This window comes from Scyliorhinus canicula, chromosome 3, assembly GCF_902713615.1.
Source record: "Scyliorhinus canicula chromosome 3, sScyCan1.1, whole genome shotgun sequence".
In the NCBI taxonomy this organism is placed as follows: domain Eukaryota; kingdom Metazoa; phylum Chordata; class Chondrichthyes; order Carcharhiniformes; family Scyliorhinidae; genus Scyliorhinus; species Scyliorhinus canicula.
Window position 1 is genome coordinate 122,025,397 of NC_052148.1, and position 16,417 is coordinate 122,041,813.

General features: G+C 43.8%; 1 protein-coding gene across 3 annotated transcripts in view; it reads left to right on the top strand.

Moving 5' to 3' along the window:
- Positions 1 to 16,417, top strand: part of usp46 (ubiquitin specific peptidase 46) — a 94,679-nt gene that overhangs the window by 33,898 nt on the left and 44,364 nt on the right. For all 3 annotated transcript variants that reach the window (XM_038791191.1, XM_038791193.1, XM_038791192.1), the window contains 2 exons: positions 2,086 to 2,166; positions 14,716 to 14,929. In XM_038791191.1, coding sequence (XP_038647119.1) covers positions 2,086 to 2,166; positions 14,716 to 14,929 — 295 coding nt within the window. The remainder of the gene's footprint in view (positions 1 to 2,085; positions 2,167 to 14,715; positions 14,930 to 16,417) is intronic.

A 16,417-nucleotide genomic window follows, 5' to 3' on the forward strand; every position in this document is an offset into this window, starting at 1 on the left:
AAAAGCCAGGGTTTCATCCCTTCTGTATATCTAGTTTTCCACCTTTGGATTCTGCACATTTATGGAGGATCTCCATAACCATATCATACTTTTCTCTGGCCCACTTCTGTAAAACACCCCCCTCCCCCACTTCCCCTGTTCTAGTCTTGTGTATCCGAATCTAGCCTGTATACCTCCAGTGGGTCTCCTTTTGTTCTCTTGAGCACCTCTGGTGTTCCCCAAAATTCCATATATGAACATCCTAAAACAAAGATGAATATCAAACCCACCATATCAGTCAATGGTATAACTTCATACGTTGTTTGCCCATACCTAACTATGCTATCTTCTGAAAAGTAAAATCTTGACAGCTAATTCTGCATAACATTGGAAAGCTCCTCTGAACTGTAAAGGAAATCAAGCTGTAAGAGACCGTGAATGTCCATGACCTGCTTAATCGAAACAATCAACCTACTGCCTATATAATTCTAATGCCATATTAAAAATTATGTTCTGTTGTATCTTAATTATTCTTGGCTAATAGCATACGTCAATGTACCACCACATCTTGTCCCACAAGTGAAAATGTAGCCCTCCTGAAATTGGATGCTAACATTAGCTTATCAGCATCATTAAGTTATCTCAGCAATTAAAATCCAACAACGTAATGATTCCTGTTGCCTAAGGTTTTGTACTTTGGATTGCTAAGTAGTAATATGATGTGCTTTGCAGTACTCCCCTGACTTTGATTAAGAAAACATCAATATTACTGTAGATAAATTTAGTTTTACATCACTCCCCAGTTGACTGTACCACAATGCACAGATTGTTAATGTCAACATTATTCTACTTATTTAGTTTGCAGAGTTCCTTATCTTGCTTGGTTTGTTGCCTTGAATGCTCATAACATATGCCAAATAAGAACCTTGGGTCAATGAAGAGACTTGACATACATAGCAGTCAACTTGATTGGCACCCCATCCACCACCGTAAACATTTAATTCCTTATACTGCCAGCGCAACGTGACTGCAGTGTGTACTGTCTACAAAATATATTGCTGCAACCTACCAAAATTTAATTGAAGCGTCTTCCAAACCTGTCACCTCTACCATCTAAAAGAATAAGGCAGAAAGTGCATGGAAATGCCATCACCTGCAAGTACCACTCCAAGTTCTAGGTCATTCTGACTTGGATCTATGTCATTGTCAATGGGTCAAAGTCGTGGAACCTAACAACATCATCTTCTTGAGGGTAGTTAGAGATGGGCAATAATTGGCATTGGCAATGATGCCACATCCCATGAACAACTTTTTTAAAAATGTGCGCACGTTGATTCAACTTCCTCCTGATGATTGTTATCCTCTTTATTGTAGTTATATCACCTTTTAAAAATAAAGCTTTATGCTCAACTTTCTGAGCAAAAGGTTGGAACACAATCCTGTATTAACTCTCAGTTGCATGCCTTATTTGTCACTAACTTCAGAAACCTATTGCACAGTTTTGTCCTTTATTTCCTCATAACATTTTTGTCCTCGACAACTTTATGATTTAAGCAGAAGGTCACCAAGCATATTACGCTGATGATGCTCAGCGTTACTTTTTATTCCATTACTGTTGCATCATTTATCCAACAGCTGTGGCTCAGTGGCAGCACAATATCTCCGAGTTAGAAGGTTACGCGTTCAGAAACTTGAGCACAAAATTCTAGGCTGACACTCCAGTGCAGTCCTGAAGAAGTGCTGCTCCGTCAAAGATGCTGCTTTTTGATGAGATTTTAAATGAGGCCCGGAATGGTGGACATTAAATGGTGGACCTATAGGGGGACATAATAATCCCGTGTACTATTTGAAGACGAGTTTGGGGAGTTCTTGATAGTGCCCTGGCCAAAATTTATCCCTCGATCAACATCACAAAAAACCATAATCTTGCCGATGCACAAATTAGTAAATGAGTTTTCTACATTGCAACAGTGACTGCAGTTTAGAAATACTTAATTGTCTGTAAAAGTGTTTGAGACTTCCTGTGGCTGTGTGTGGCAAGAGGATAAATTCAAGCCTTTTCTTGCAGCAGCTGTATTCTCACCAACATTTGTGCTTTTGTTTCAGGGCACCAATGCCTCTGCTCTGGAGAAAGACATCGGTCCAGAGCAGTTCCCAATCAATGAACACTACTTTGGTTTGGTCAATGTAAGTTTATTCCACTTTCTGAAAGTAACTAATTTCAGAGTTGTGTAAAAGAAGTATCTGTTTCAAGCTTGAACAATCTTGGTCATATCTTACCATTGTCCTTCACGGAAGAAGGATCCTCTACTGGGGATATTTTCAGCAGAAAACAGGAGACTATGGGGTAATTTAATACAGGTGTTTAAAATTCTGAAAGCATTAGATAGAAACACCTGTTTCCAGTGATTTGAGGTACCAGTACAAGGAAACGTAGATACATTATGAAATATAATAGATTTAGAACCATGAGCTGGAGGAAGCTCTCAAAGCTCATGGAATGCAGGGCGGCACGTGGCACTGTGGTTAGCCCTACGGTGCTGAGGACCCGGGTTCGAATCCCAGCCCTGGGTCACTGTCCGTATGGAGTTTGCACATTCTCTCCGTGTCTGCGTGGGTTTCACCCCCACAACCCAAAGATGTGCTGGTTAGGTGGATTGGCCACGCTAAATTGCCCCGTAATTGGAAAATAAATAATTGGGTACTTTAAATTTATAAAACAAAAGCTCATGGAATGCAGAGTTAGTGACTGAAGGAGAGATCATGTCAGAATTAAAAAAGAACTGCTTATTTGGAGGAATATTACCTGTGGATTGTTTAATATAGTTTGTTCTTGTGTTACCATTTCTGTGCAGCACTATGAATGGAAAATGCAAACAAAGCTGTTTGTGTTTCCTCTGAAATCGGAGAAAAATCTCAGGGATTTACTTTCTGCTTTGGGTGCAACCATTGCGAAAAGATGTGATTATCTACCTTGCCTTACTCAGCTGCAGCTTTCAAGTGTCAGATTGTTGCTGATTCTGGGGCCTAGCATATCTGTCAACAACCTCCAGTGTTACGTTCTCGATGCTAATGGATAATGGTATCCTGGTCTTCCTGAAACTAATGGTCAGAACCAACCTTTACCAGCATAAGGCAGTCTGTCCATTTGCTGCTGCAGGTGTTCCTCAGTATGGAACACTAGTGCACCATCATCCAGTCACTATCATCATCAACACTAATGAGCACTTGGTGCACATTTCTCTTAGATCTCAGGCAGGCAAGGCAGAACAGCTTTCCATTAGTTCTGGTATGTACATAGACACCCTCTGTCGAGGAACTGAAGCCATATAACGGCAGCAAATTGAGGAATATGCCAGTGTTGGCACCAAAATACAACCTGTTTGACACCACCGCCCCCCATTACAATCTCATGAGATGCCAATTTCCCATCATAGCTGACCGTACCAAGCTGTCATGGAAAGAGGAAGATCACATTGAGCAGCTTTGGTGGGTACCCAATTTTCTTCAGCTGAAATAGACCACCTCTGCTCTATCTGCCTTGGTGAGATCGATGAAGGCAATTTACACAGTTTTCTTTTGTTCACTGCATTTCTCTTGTAGCTGTTGGACTGAGAAGAATGTCAATTGTAGATTTTCCTTTTCTGAAACCGCACAGATTTGGGGTGACGCATTCAGTGTGACTGGGGCAACAGGGGCAAATACGTTTCTCAGCAGGAAGTTGGCCCCGATAGTTGTTGCAGTTGTGCTTGTTCTTGTGGTCACAATCTTTGCATCGTGTATATTCTGGGGACTGCTTCTTCCCTCCAGCAGAGACAGAGAAGTTTGTGCATCTGCTGCAGGAATGTCGGTTCCTCATGCAGACTGAGTTCAGACTGGCATCTAGAGTTTTGCCCATGGCAGTAGCTTTACTAAGTTCCTCCACTGTGGGTTTGATACCCAGCACTGCCAAGACAGACAGGCATTTTACAGTGTTGTGAATTTTCTTGGTGATCGTGTTCTCCCTAAAGTAAAGCTAAAGACATCCTAAAGCTAAAGTTCCACCCATCTCCACCTGTTTATTGCAGTCGGTGATGACCTCCCTGTATTTATTGGAGCTGTTTTGTTTTGCCGATGAACCTGTTGCCTTTTTGATCCTTCCATACATGACCCTTGCATTGTGTTGAAGGACACCTGGATATTTTGGCAAGGTTATAAACAGTCGTCATTGGCACACTACTTAGCAATCTATTTTACTTTACTTCGAGCAGCCTTTAATGTATTCAGAGTATTATTGCTCACGTCTCTCCTGTAATTAATGAGAGTGGATCACTTGGCTTTATTGGCAGATTCTAACACAGCGATCTTAACCTTGAGCCAACCAGTGTTTTTTCGCTCTTTCTTCCCATCTGTTGAGAGTGTAATATTATAAATGATGTCTCGCAGTATATTTTGTTTGATTCTGCACTGGGAATGTTGGAGAGCACCTGTTCAATTGAGTTCAGGAGCTATTGGTTTTTATCTGGGTTGGCAGCATAGCTGATGTTGATATGGCATGGTGGCACAGTGGTTAGCATTGCTGCCTCACAGCGCCAGGGACCCGGGTTCAGTTCCAGTCTTGGGTGAGTGTGTGGAGTCTGTATGTTCTCCCAGTGTCTGCGTGGGTTTCCTCCGGGTGCTCGGGTTTCCTCCCACAGTCCAAAGATGTGCAAGTTAGGTGGATCGGTCATGCTAAATTGCTCCTTAGTGTCCAAAAAAGGTTAGATGGGGTTACTGGGTAATGGGGATAGGGTGAGGCATGTGTCTAGATACGGTTCTCTTTCAGAGGGTCGGTGCAGACATGTTGGCTCGAATGGCCTCCTTCTGCACTGTAGGGTTCTGTGATTCTATGATACCATTTCTGCTTTGAATTAAAATTTTGAAGGGTTGCTTTCTAATCCTGGTGCAGGGAGTGATTTGAATCACAGTTAGCGTTGTGATATCTACGTTGTTGAGAATGCTATTCAGAAAGTCATGACTGCTGATGGTTAAATACAGAAATACAGATGGTGTCATTGCCCTGATCTTGGATGTCGGATCTTGGATGTCTCCAGGTTTAGCTCACCAGGCTAAATCGCTGGCTTTTAAAGCAGACCAAGCAGGCCAGCAGCACGGTTCGATTCCCGTACCAGCCTCCCCGGACAGGCGCCGGAATGTGGCGACTAGGGGCTTTTCACAGTAACTTCATTGAAGCCTACTCGTGACAATAAGCGATTTTCATTTCCAGGACACCTTATGTCATTGTTTGTTCTGGAAGAAAGTATTAGTTAAACAAAGCTTGTGGCAGCAGCAAAGTTCAAGCAGTTTCTGTCCGTTCTCATTTATCTTTTGCATTCATTTATCTTTTGTAAGCCATGATGCCCGAGGCAGGAGGGCCATGTCTCATGGTCCGTGTCTGCTCTTTCATTGAGATCCGTCAGTAGGCAAAGGTATTCTGACTGGGGAATCTCCTGATGGGACTGCCAAGCTCCTCAGAGCTGTTCTTTTGCCTTTCTAATGGACCACAGCATTGGAGCATGGATACTCATGAGGTGAACTGGCTCTATTTGAGTTGAGAGATGAATGGAGAGACCACATTTTGAACTAATTGTGAGGGGGCTCTATCAGAGTGTAGCAAGTTCCTTGCATCGAAGCCTATACCTTTCTCATGTGTTTCCTCTATTCCTCTGCCACATGAATGTTTAATGTTTTTCTTTCTGTGGTCACTCTGTGAGCCTAGGCTCCTGAAGGGATGATGGGTTGATATTCAGCCTTTCAGTCACTGCGATCCTATATGTGTTATCGACCAACTGCAAGTCCTCTGTTAGTCCTGTGCACGTGCACCTTGCTAATTGAGAGATGACATTTTATTTGTTAAGCTTGTTTGCCTGGTGCGTTGGATTCAGTCCACTGAGAAACATACACAGAAAATAGAAGCAGGAGGCCCCCCCCGAGAACATCCTTCCTCAGATAAGGACACCAAAACTGCACACTCTCCAGGTGCGGCCTCACCAATGTCCTATACGATTGTAGTAAAACATCCCTGTTCCTCTACTCAAATCCTCCCGCTATGAAAGCCAACATAGCACATTTCCTTCCACAATCCAAAAATGTGCGGGTTAGGTGGATTGGCCATGCTAAATTGCCCCTTAGTGTCCAAAAGATTAGGTGAGGTTATTGGGTTACGGGGATAGGTTGGAAGTGTGGGCTTAAATGGGGTGCTCTTTCAAAGGTCTGGTGCAGACTCGATGGTCCGAATAGCCTCCTGCACTATAAATTCTATGATCTATGACTTTCAATGACTGATGCATGAGGTCGCCAAGGTCTTGCTGACAATCCACCTCTCAATTTACACCCATTCAAATAATAATCTGTCTTCCTATTTTTCTACAAAAGTGGATAGCCTCACATTTATTATACTGCATATGCTCACTCACTCAGCCTGTCCAAATCACGCTGAAGCCTCTCTGCATCCTCCCATCCAACTTTGTATAATCTGCAAATTTGGAGATAATACATTTACTTCCCTCGACCAAATCATTAATATATCATGTGAACAGTTGCGGTCCTAGCACAAATCCCAGTGGAACCCCAGTAGTCACTGCCTGTCAATCGGAAAAAAAGATCCATTTATTCCAATCCTGCTTCCTGTCTGCTAACCAGCTTTCTATTCATCTCCAGACACTACCCGCAATCCCATGTGCTTTAACCTTACATAGTAATCTATGTGAGACCTTGTTGAAAGCCTTCTGAAAGTCTAAATAAACCACACCTACCAACTCTTCCTGGTCAACTAGTTACATCTTTAAAGAATCATAGAATTTATGGTGCAGAAGGAGGCCATTCGGCCCATTGAGTCTGCACCAGCCCTTGGAAAGAGCACTCCACTTAAGCCCACGCTTCCACCCTTGCCCCGTAACCCAGTAACCCCACCTAACCTTTTTTTTTGGACACTTAAGGGCAATTTATCATGGCCAATCCACCTAACCTGCACATCTTTGGACTGTGGGAGGAAACCCACGCAGACACTGGGAGAACGTGCAGACTCTGCACAGACAGTGACCCAAGCCGGGAATCGAACATGGGATTCTGGAACTGTGTGCTGCCCTTTATCCGATTTATACCACTGCTTTCCAAATGCTGTGCTGTGAAATCCATGATAATAGACTCTAACAACTTCCTCACTACTGACATTAGGCTCACTGGTCTATAGTTAGTTCTGTCTCCCCTGTTTTCTCTCTCTCTCCCTTTTTGAATAGTGGGCTTATATTAGCTTCCCTCCAATCTGTTTGAACCATTCCAGAGTCCAAAGAATTCTGGAAAATGATCACCAATGGATCTACTATTTCTAGGGCCACTTCCTTAATAATAATAATCTTTATTATTGTCACAAGTAGGCTTACATTGACACTGCGATTAAGTTACTGTGAAAATCCACTTGTCGCCACACTACGGCACCTGTTCGGGTACACAGAATGAGAATTCAGAATGTTCAATTCACCTAACAAGCACGTTTTTCGGGACTTGTGGGAGGAAACAGGAGCACCCGGAGGAAACCCACGCAGACACTGGGACCATTTAAACCATATCAACTGCACTACCCTCATCTATACACTCGGTTACGTGCTCAAAAAATGCAAATTTGTTAGGCATGACCTCCCTCTGACAAAGCCATGCTGATCTAAATCTTGCTTCTCCAAGTGGAGATAGATTCTCCTTCAGAATCTTCTCCAGTAGTTTCCCAACCATTGACATGAGACTCACCGGTCTGCAACCTTTCTTAAATAGTAGGACCACATTCGCTGTTCTCCAGTCCTCTGGCACCTCCTCTGTGGCCAGAGAGGAATTAAAAATGTGGGTCAGAGCCACGGCAATCTCCTCCCTCGCCTCTCCCAATTCATCCGGACCTAGAGATTTGTTCACTTTTTTAAGCCTGTCAATACCTTATTATTCCCTAGGACAATTTGCTCAAGAACCTCTCAAACTCTCTCCCTGAATTCCATAACTAGCTCCTTATTCTCTTGGATGAAGACAGATGTGAAATATTCATTCAACACCCTACCAATGTCCTGTGACTCCACCCACAGATTCCCCCCTTAATGGACCCTACTCTTTCCTTGGTTATCCTCTTCCCATTGATATACTTATAGAATATCTTGAGGTTTTCCCAACTTTTACCAGCCAGAGCTTTGTCATATCCCCTCTTTGCTCTCCTAGTTGATTTCTTAAGCTTCATCCTGCACTTTCTGTACTCCGCTATTGCCTGTGCTGACTTGCTCCCCTTATACTTGTTAAAAGCCTCTGTTTTCCTTCTTATCGTATCCTAAATGTCTCTGGTCATCCATGGTTTTCTGGGTTTTTTACACCTTCCTATTACCCTAGAAGGGACATATTGGGCTTGTACCCTCCCTATTTCATCTTTGAATGCCCCCCCCACCCCAAACTGCTCTTTTGTAGATTTCCCAAAAGCAACTCTTTTTCCAGTCTATCTTGGCCAGATCCTGCCTTACTTTGTTAAAATCTACTCTTCCCCCTTTTGCAAAACCTTTTTTTTGCAACTTGTTCATTACTTGTTCAATTAAACCATGTTGTGGTCGCTATCGCCAAAATGCTCCCCTACCAACACATCAACCACCTGTCCAGCTTCATTCAGAATTGGGTCCAGCACTGCACCATCCCTTGTTGGATTCTCTACAAATTGAGCTAAAAACTTCTCCTGTATACATTTTTAAGAACTCCATTTCTTCTCAGCCCTTAACATGATGGCTATCCCAATTAATTTTGGGAAAGTTGAAATCATCTAATATAATTACCCTCTTATTATTCTTCTCTCTCCTCCTCCTCCCCCCCCCGAATTGCGCTCATATTTGTTCCTCAATTTCCTGCTGACTATCTGGGGCTCTATAATAAACACCTAACAACGTAGCTGTCCCTTTTTTTTGTTCCTAAGCTCTACCCACAAAGCTTCATTTGATGCCCCCTCCAAGATATTATCTCTCTTTACTGCAGTAACTGCCTCCATTAACTGATAATGCAATGCCACCTCCTCTTTTACCCCTTCCTCTGTCTTGCCTGACGATTCTATATCCTGGGATGTTGAGCTGCCAATCCTGTCCCTCACTCAACCATTTCTCTGTGATAGCTGTTATATCATTATTATATAAAGAACAATACAGCACAGGAACAGGCCCTTCGGCCCTCTGAGCCTGTACCGTCATGTACCACCCTTGGCCAAAACCCTAAAGAAACATGTCAATCATTGCCCTGAACTCATCTGTTTTACCGTTAATATTCCTGGTATTAAACCATGTTATCTGATTATCTGACCCTGTATATTTTTTCACCTTCAATCCCATTAATTTCCCCAAAACCATTTCTTTACTAAAACTGATTTCCTTCAGCTCTTCACTAAAACTTGTGTTTCTCAGGACTTCGGGTACATTATTCATGTCTTCCTTCGTGCAGACAGAAGCAAAGTATGAATTTAGTTCCTCAGCCATTTCTTTGTTCCCCGTTCTGAATTCCCCCGTTTCCGACTGTAAGGGACTTGCATTCATTTTTGTCAATCTTTTTATCTTTACATACTTTGTTGTGCTCAGACGCTAAGCTCTAAGTACCCACTGAAGCAGATGGATTGTGTTGGGTCAGCACCTTGCTATTTAGAGTCTGTCTGCCTGACCTGAGGTGGGTGGTGGCTGACCAGTGGGACACAATGGTCCCTCCCACCACCAGAGACAGACCACCCATTCTCTACATCAATTGCGCTTCGTTTATCACTTGTAAGTGTTGTCTCTAGTGTACTGTTAATGCTCTGCAGTGATACTGGACTATTCTGTCCAGGGCGCAAACCTGGGCGAAATGTATGGAGACTCCAGGCTGCTCAAACGTCAGGATTGCCTTCTTCATCTCCCCAGTTGAATCCAAAGAAATACAAAGCGCAACATATGGCACAAAGTTGGTTGTAGGAGCAACTGAAAAGATGACATATTTAAACATCAGTCCGCCTTTGGGCTGCACTCAAGGTTAGTCTGTCAGTGTTTACTCTCTTAGTTTTCACCTCTCTGGAACAAGGCAGTAGAGCTATTCTCCCATAGCTGATAGTTTGGTTCATTAGTAATTAGTGCCATGGTGTCTCCATGTGCCTGAAGGCCTGTTGCTCCAAAGGCAAAAATAAATGAAACCACAGGCCATCCAACATTGACCTAAGCACCTCAAAGCATACCTAGTCCTATGAATCCTGCAAAAATCTAGATCTCCTTCCTAACATCTGGGGTTAGTGCTAAAATTGGGAGCGCTCTTCCACAGACTAGTTGCAATGTCAATCCCAGAGTGGCTTGGTATACCACTACTGACTGAACTGGCTGAGTCTTCAAGGAAATAGCTGTTAGACTGGGTCTGCAGGTGTTGGTGAGAGAACCAACGAGAGGGGAAAAACCCTCACCAATCTATCTGTCGTAGATGCATCTGCTCATGACAGTATTAGTAGGAGTGACCATCGCCCAGTCCATGTCGAGAAAAAGACCCATTATTATGTGTGGCAGTACCACAGTTCTAAATGGGATAGATTTGAACAGATCGAGCAACTCAAAACTTGGCATCCATGAGGCACTGTTGGCCATCAGCAGCAGTAGAACTGTATTCAGCTGCAATCTGTAAACTCATGGCCTTGCTCCACTCTATCACCAACCCAGGGGTTTAACCTGGTTCAATGAAGAGTGCAGGAGGGCATGCCAGGAGCAGCACCAGGTGTACCAAAAAAATGAGGTGTCAACCAGTGACAATACAGGACTAGCATGTCAAACTGCATGTGACAGGCATGGTGATTCCCATAACCAATAGATCTCATATAAGCTCTGCAGCCCTGCCACATCAGCCATGAATGGTGAAAATAACTAACCAACTGGAGGAGGAGGCTCCGCAAATATCCCCATCCTCAACGATGGGGCAGTGCAGCACATCAGTGCAAAAGACTAGGATGAAGCATTTGCAACCATTCAGCCAGAAGTGCCGAGTGGATTATCCATCTCGGTCTCCAGCATCACTGATGCCAGTCTTCAGCCACTTCAATTCCTTCCAAGTGAAGCTACAGCAGGAGAAATCCCAGCCAACTACTGCCTCATCAGTCCACTCTTGATCATCAGCAAAGTGACATCAAGTGCTACCAAGCAGCACTTAAGTTCAACATAAACCTACTCTCTGATACTCAGTTTGGATTCCTCCATGCCCACTGTGCTCCTGACCTCATGACCACTTGGTCCAAACATGGTCAAAACGGCTGAACTCCAGAAGTAGCGGCTGACCTTGACACCAAGGCAGATTTGATCCAGTATGGCATCAAAGAGCCTCACAAAACTGGAGACAATGGGCATCTGGGAGGGAGAGAAACTCCACTGGTTTGAGTCATACCTTTTTTATTAAAATTTAAGAGTGACCAATTCATTTTTCCAATTAAGGGGCAATTTAACATGGCCAATCCACCTACCCTGCACATCTTTGGGTTGTGGGGGCGAAACCCATGCAAACACGGGGAGAATGTGTAAACTCCACACGAACAGTGACCAGTGCCGAGATCGAACCTGGGACCTCGGCGCTATGAGGCTGCAGTGCTACCCACTGCGCCACCGTGCTGTCCTTGGTTTGAGTCATACCTGGTGCAAAGGGAGATGGTTGTGATTATTGGAGGTCAATCATCTCAGATCCAGGACATCACTGCAGGGCCCAGGCATTTTCAACTGCTTCATCAATGACCTTCCCTCCACCATAAGGTCAAGTGGGATGTTCGCTGACAATTGCAGTGTTAATACCATTCACGGTGACGACTTAGATACTGAAGCAGGCCTGGGAATAGCCAGACTTGGACTGATAAGTGGAAAGTAACATTCAGCCACAAGTGTCAGGCAATGACTATTTCCAACAAGAGAGAATCTAACCATCTCTCCATGTCATTCGGTGGTGTTACCATCATTGAATCCCAAGCATCAGTTACTTGGTGGTTACCATGGACCAATAACGGAACTGGACTAGTCATATGTATATACTGTGGCCACAAGAGCATTTTAAAGGTTGGGAATTCTGCAGCAAGTTATTCCTTCTGTCTCCCAAAAGCCTTTTGACCATCTGCAAAGCACAAGTCAGGAGTGTGATGGAATACTCTCCACTTGCCTGGATGAGTGCAATTCCAGCAACACTCCAAAAGCTCAACACCATCCAGGGCAAAGTTATCTGCTTGATTGGCACTCCAGTGCCAAACAATATTCCCTCCCTCCATGATACAAAGTGGCAGCTGTGTGTACCCCTACAAGATGCACTGCAGCAACTCGCCAAGGTTCATTCGAAAACAATTTCCAAACTCGTAGCCTTTATCACTTAGAAACACGACGGTGCCAGATGCATCACCTGCAATTCCACCTCTGCTGGGTCAAAACTTGGAACTCCCTCCCTAACAGCGCTGTGGGTGTACCCACACATGGACTGCAGCGGTTCCAAGAAGGCAGCTCATCACTTTCTCGAGGGCAATTAGTGATGGGCAACACACGCTGGTCGAGCAAATGACATCCACGTCCTGTGGAAAAAATGAAAATAAAACCAAAGTAAATAAAACAAAAGAGGCTGTGTAGCATTGGGGACATTTGGCATTTACACAGCTGGCTAGCAGTATTGTCAGCTGATAATGGAAAGCAAGTAGCACCAGTAAAAGTAGGACATGCCAACTCTCTCCCCCCACATGAGATGTCACATGGACTTGTTGGGGAATATGTTCCTAAAATAAATTTATTTGCAACAAAAGCATTTATTACGTGTCTCCAGTGTTGGTCCATAAGACATAGGAGCAGAATTAGGTCACTCGGCCCATCGAGTGTGCTCCGCCATTCAATAATGGCTGCCGTTTTTCTCATCCCCATTCTCCTGCCTTCTCCCCATAACCCCTCATCCCCTTTATTAATCAAGAACCTGTCTATCTGTGTGTTAAGGACACTGATTTGGCCTCCGCTTCCTTCTGCGGCAAAGAGTTCCACAGATTCACCACCCTCTGGCTGAAGAAATTCCTCCTCATCTCCGTTTTAAAGGATCGTCCCTTCAGTCTGAGGCTGTGCCCTCTGATTCAAGTTTTTCCTACTATTGGAATATCCTCTCCATGTCTACTCTATCTAGGCCTCAGTATCCTGTAAGTTTCAATAAGACCCCTCCTATCATCGTTCTAAGCTCCCAACAAGTACAAGACCCAGAGTCCTCAACCACTCCTCTTGTGAGCACTTCTACTATGAGTGAGTTTTAAAAGCTGTATGGAATCATCAATACTTCATTGGTCTACTGAAATTTAAAAAAATGCTTACTAGTGCCTGTGTGCTTAAGTAAATGAGTGCAATTTGAATAGCCTCCTAAACCAGCACTTTCACTGGAACCGCTCAATTGTGACCTGGGGTAGTGTGGTCGGTATGTAAATGCGGCCTGATCAAGGAAACACTGAATCCAAAACTGGTGTAAAAGATTGTAGAGAGGTAATTTTGGATGTAATTCATGAGTTTAAAATTCCTCATTCATCTGAGCTTATTTGACATGATTTTTGTCCACGTGGCACTAATATTACAAGAAATAGTCCAGTTGAAATCCTGTTCCCTAGTGTTTATTCGTGTAAACACAAGCATTTAACTAATGTTTAAAATGCACAAGCCTGTGTATTTTAGTAGCATGATAAAACTGGCTCTACAGCAGCAGAGTAATTGTCACACACTAGATTCTCAATCCCGCTTCTGCCTTAGTGCCTAAAATTCCTATGTATTCATACCTGAATACTCTGTCGTATTATTTTTCTGTTTGTATATTTTTTATTCTTTTGTCTTTGTGCAGTGTTGTTAAAATCCAATTCAAAAACTAATAAAAATATATATTTTTAAAACTCCATTTACCAGATCACTTCCCATCAACTCCTGTAGATTAAAAGAGAAAATACTAGAAATGCTCAACTGGGTAGGCATCACCTGGGAGAGAGAAACACCTGATGTCTCAGTTTGCTGACCTTTTAGCAGAACGTGAGAAAAGGAAGGAGGAGGGAAACGCTGATGGGGTGAAAAACTGGAGGGATTTGGAGGGGGCGGGGAAACAATGGTTTAAGGCAAAAGGGAATGGGAAAGGGCCAAATGGAAGAAATGAAAGTTGGGTCTGAAGGACCCAACAGTAGAATAATTGTCAAAAGCTACTCTCTGAAGAGGGGGCAGATTTCCAGCATCCAGTTATGGCCTTTTCTACTCCTATATACCTGTTGGTTTATGAATAAACCCATGTCCAGATAAGAAAACCTGGTCAGAACTGCAGGAAGTTAAATACTTTAAAATGTTCTGCCCTGAAAAAAGGTAGCAAGGTTTCCTTGTGGTTCATTTTGTAGATGAAAGGTTTTAATTCCTTTTATGTCACATCGTCCAGATTGTGGAGTAAATGACTGATGGCGTATAGAACTGGTGTTTTTAATTTAAAAAAAAAAGAACCATCTATTTCAAGCTTGCCAAGCTCTGTACGATGCAGTTTTGGTCAAATGTGAATTTGAGGCAGTCCATGTTGAAATCAAAATGTATGGCTTTAACTATAGTGTGGTATGAAATATAAGTGTGATTCAATGAAAAATGTTGAGATTCTTTTAAGCTAATATTCCCCTTGTGGTTGACTGAAAACAAAATATATTTTGAATGAAGGAACATTTTAGATTTTAATCGTCTTAATGCTGAATGTATCTTGCTGTGTTAGTTTGGGAACACCTGCTATTGTAACTCTGTGTTGCAAGCGCTCTACTTCTGCCGACCATTTCGAGAGAATGTACTTGCATACAAGGCACAGCAGAAGAAGAAGGAAAATCTGTTGATTTGTCTAGCCGACCTCTTCCATAGCATTGCAACCCAGAAGAAAAAAGTTGGTGTGATTCCTCCGAAGAAATTCATTTCCAGATTGCGTAAAGAGAATGGTGAGTTGTGCGGCAAAATTATATGTATTCTGAATGTTTATTTGCTACAAATTTTAGTTTTCACTGGCTCAAGTCAATCCATTTTCCATAGTTTTTACACCCACATTATGTGATGTCATACTGTAGGTATTAAGATTTTAAGAAAAGCCTGAAGGTAATTTTCTTCTTGTGTGATATTTGCGTAAAAGCTGTTGTTATATTAGACCGAAAGATGATGCATATCAAGGGGAATATACCTCACAATTGTATAAATAATTATGTTGTTCATCTTCACTCCATGTTGTTGTATATTGTTACCTATCCTATTGTTGGAAAAAAATCAAATTCTGGGGTAAATTTCTAGAGATGTCAGTGTTTTTTTGGCATCTTCACTCGGTTATGTCCAGTTTTATGTTTAAAAAAAAAAAAAAAAAATTTTTTTATTGAAATTTTTTGAAAAATACATATCAACAAAACAATACAATAATAATAATAAACACCCCCCCGGACATACCCCGTAACAACGCATATAACAAACCCCCCCCCCCCCCCCCCCCCCCCCCGGTTGCTGCTGCTGCTGACCTAGTACCTTATCGTTGAGCCAGAAAGTCGAGGAAAGGCTGCCACCTCTTAAAGAACCCTTGTATCGACCCCCTCAGGGCGAACTTGACCCTTTCCGACTTAATGAACCCGCCATGTCATTAATCCAGGTCTCCACACTCGGAGGTCTCGCATCTTTCCACTGCAGCAAGATCCTCCGCCGGGCTGCTAGGGACGCAAAGGCCAAGACATCGGCCTCTTTCGCCTCCTGCACTCCCGGCTCCACCCCAACCCCAAATATCGCGAGTCCCCAACCTGGCTTGACCCTGGATCCCACCACCCTCGACACCGTCCCCGCCACCCCCTTCCAGAACTCCTCCAGTGCCGGGCATGCCCAGAACATATGGGCATGGTTCGCTGGACTCCCCGAACACCTGACGCATCTGTCTTCGCCCCCAAAGAACCTACTCATCCTAGATCCGGACATGTGGGCCCGGTGCAGCACCTTGAACTGGATGAGACTAAGCCTCGCACATGAAGAGGAGGAGTTCACCCTCTCCAGGGCGTCCGCCCACGTCCCCTCCTCAATCTGTTCCCCCAGCTCCACCTCCCACTTAGCCTTCAGCTCCTCTACCGACACGTCCCCCACTTCCTGCATTACCTGATAGATGTCAGACACCTTCCCATCCCCAACCCACAAACCCCCGAAAGCACCCTATCCCTTACCCCCCACGGGGGCAACAAAGGGAACCCCTCCACCTGGCGCCTAGCAAACGCCTTGACCTGAAGGTACCTGAACATATTCCCCGGGGGGAGCTCAAACTTCTCCTCCAGTTCACCAAGGCTCGCGAACCTCCCGTCAATAAACAGGTCTCCCAACTTCCTAATGCCTGCCCTGTGCCACCCCAGGAACCCGCCATCCATGTTCCCTGGGACAAACCGGTGGTTCCCCCGCAGCGGGGCCTCCAC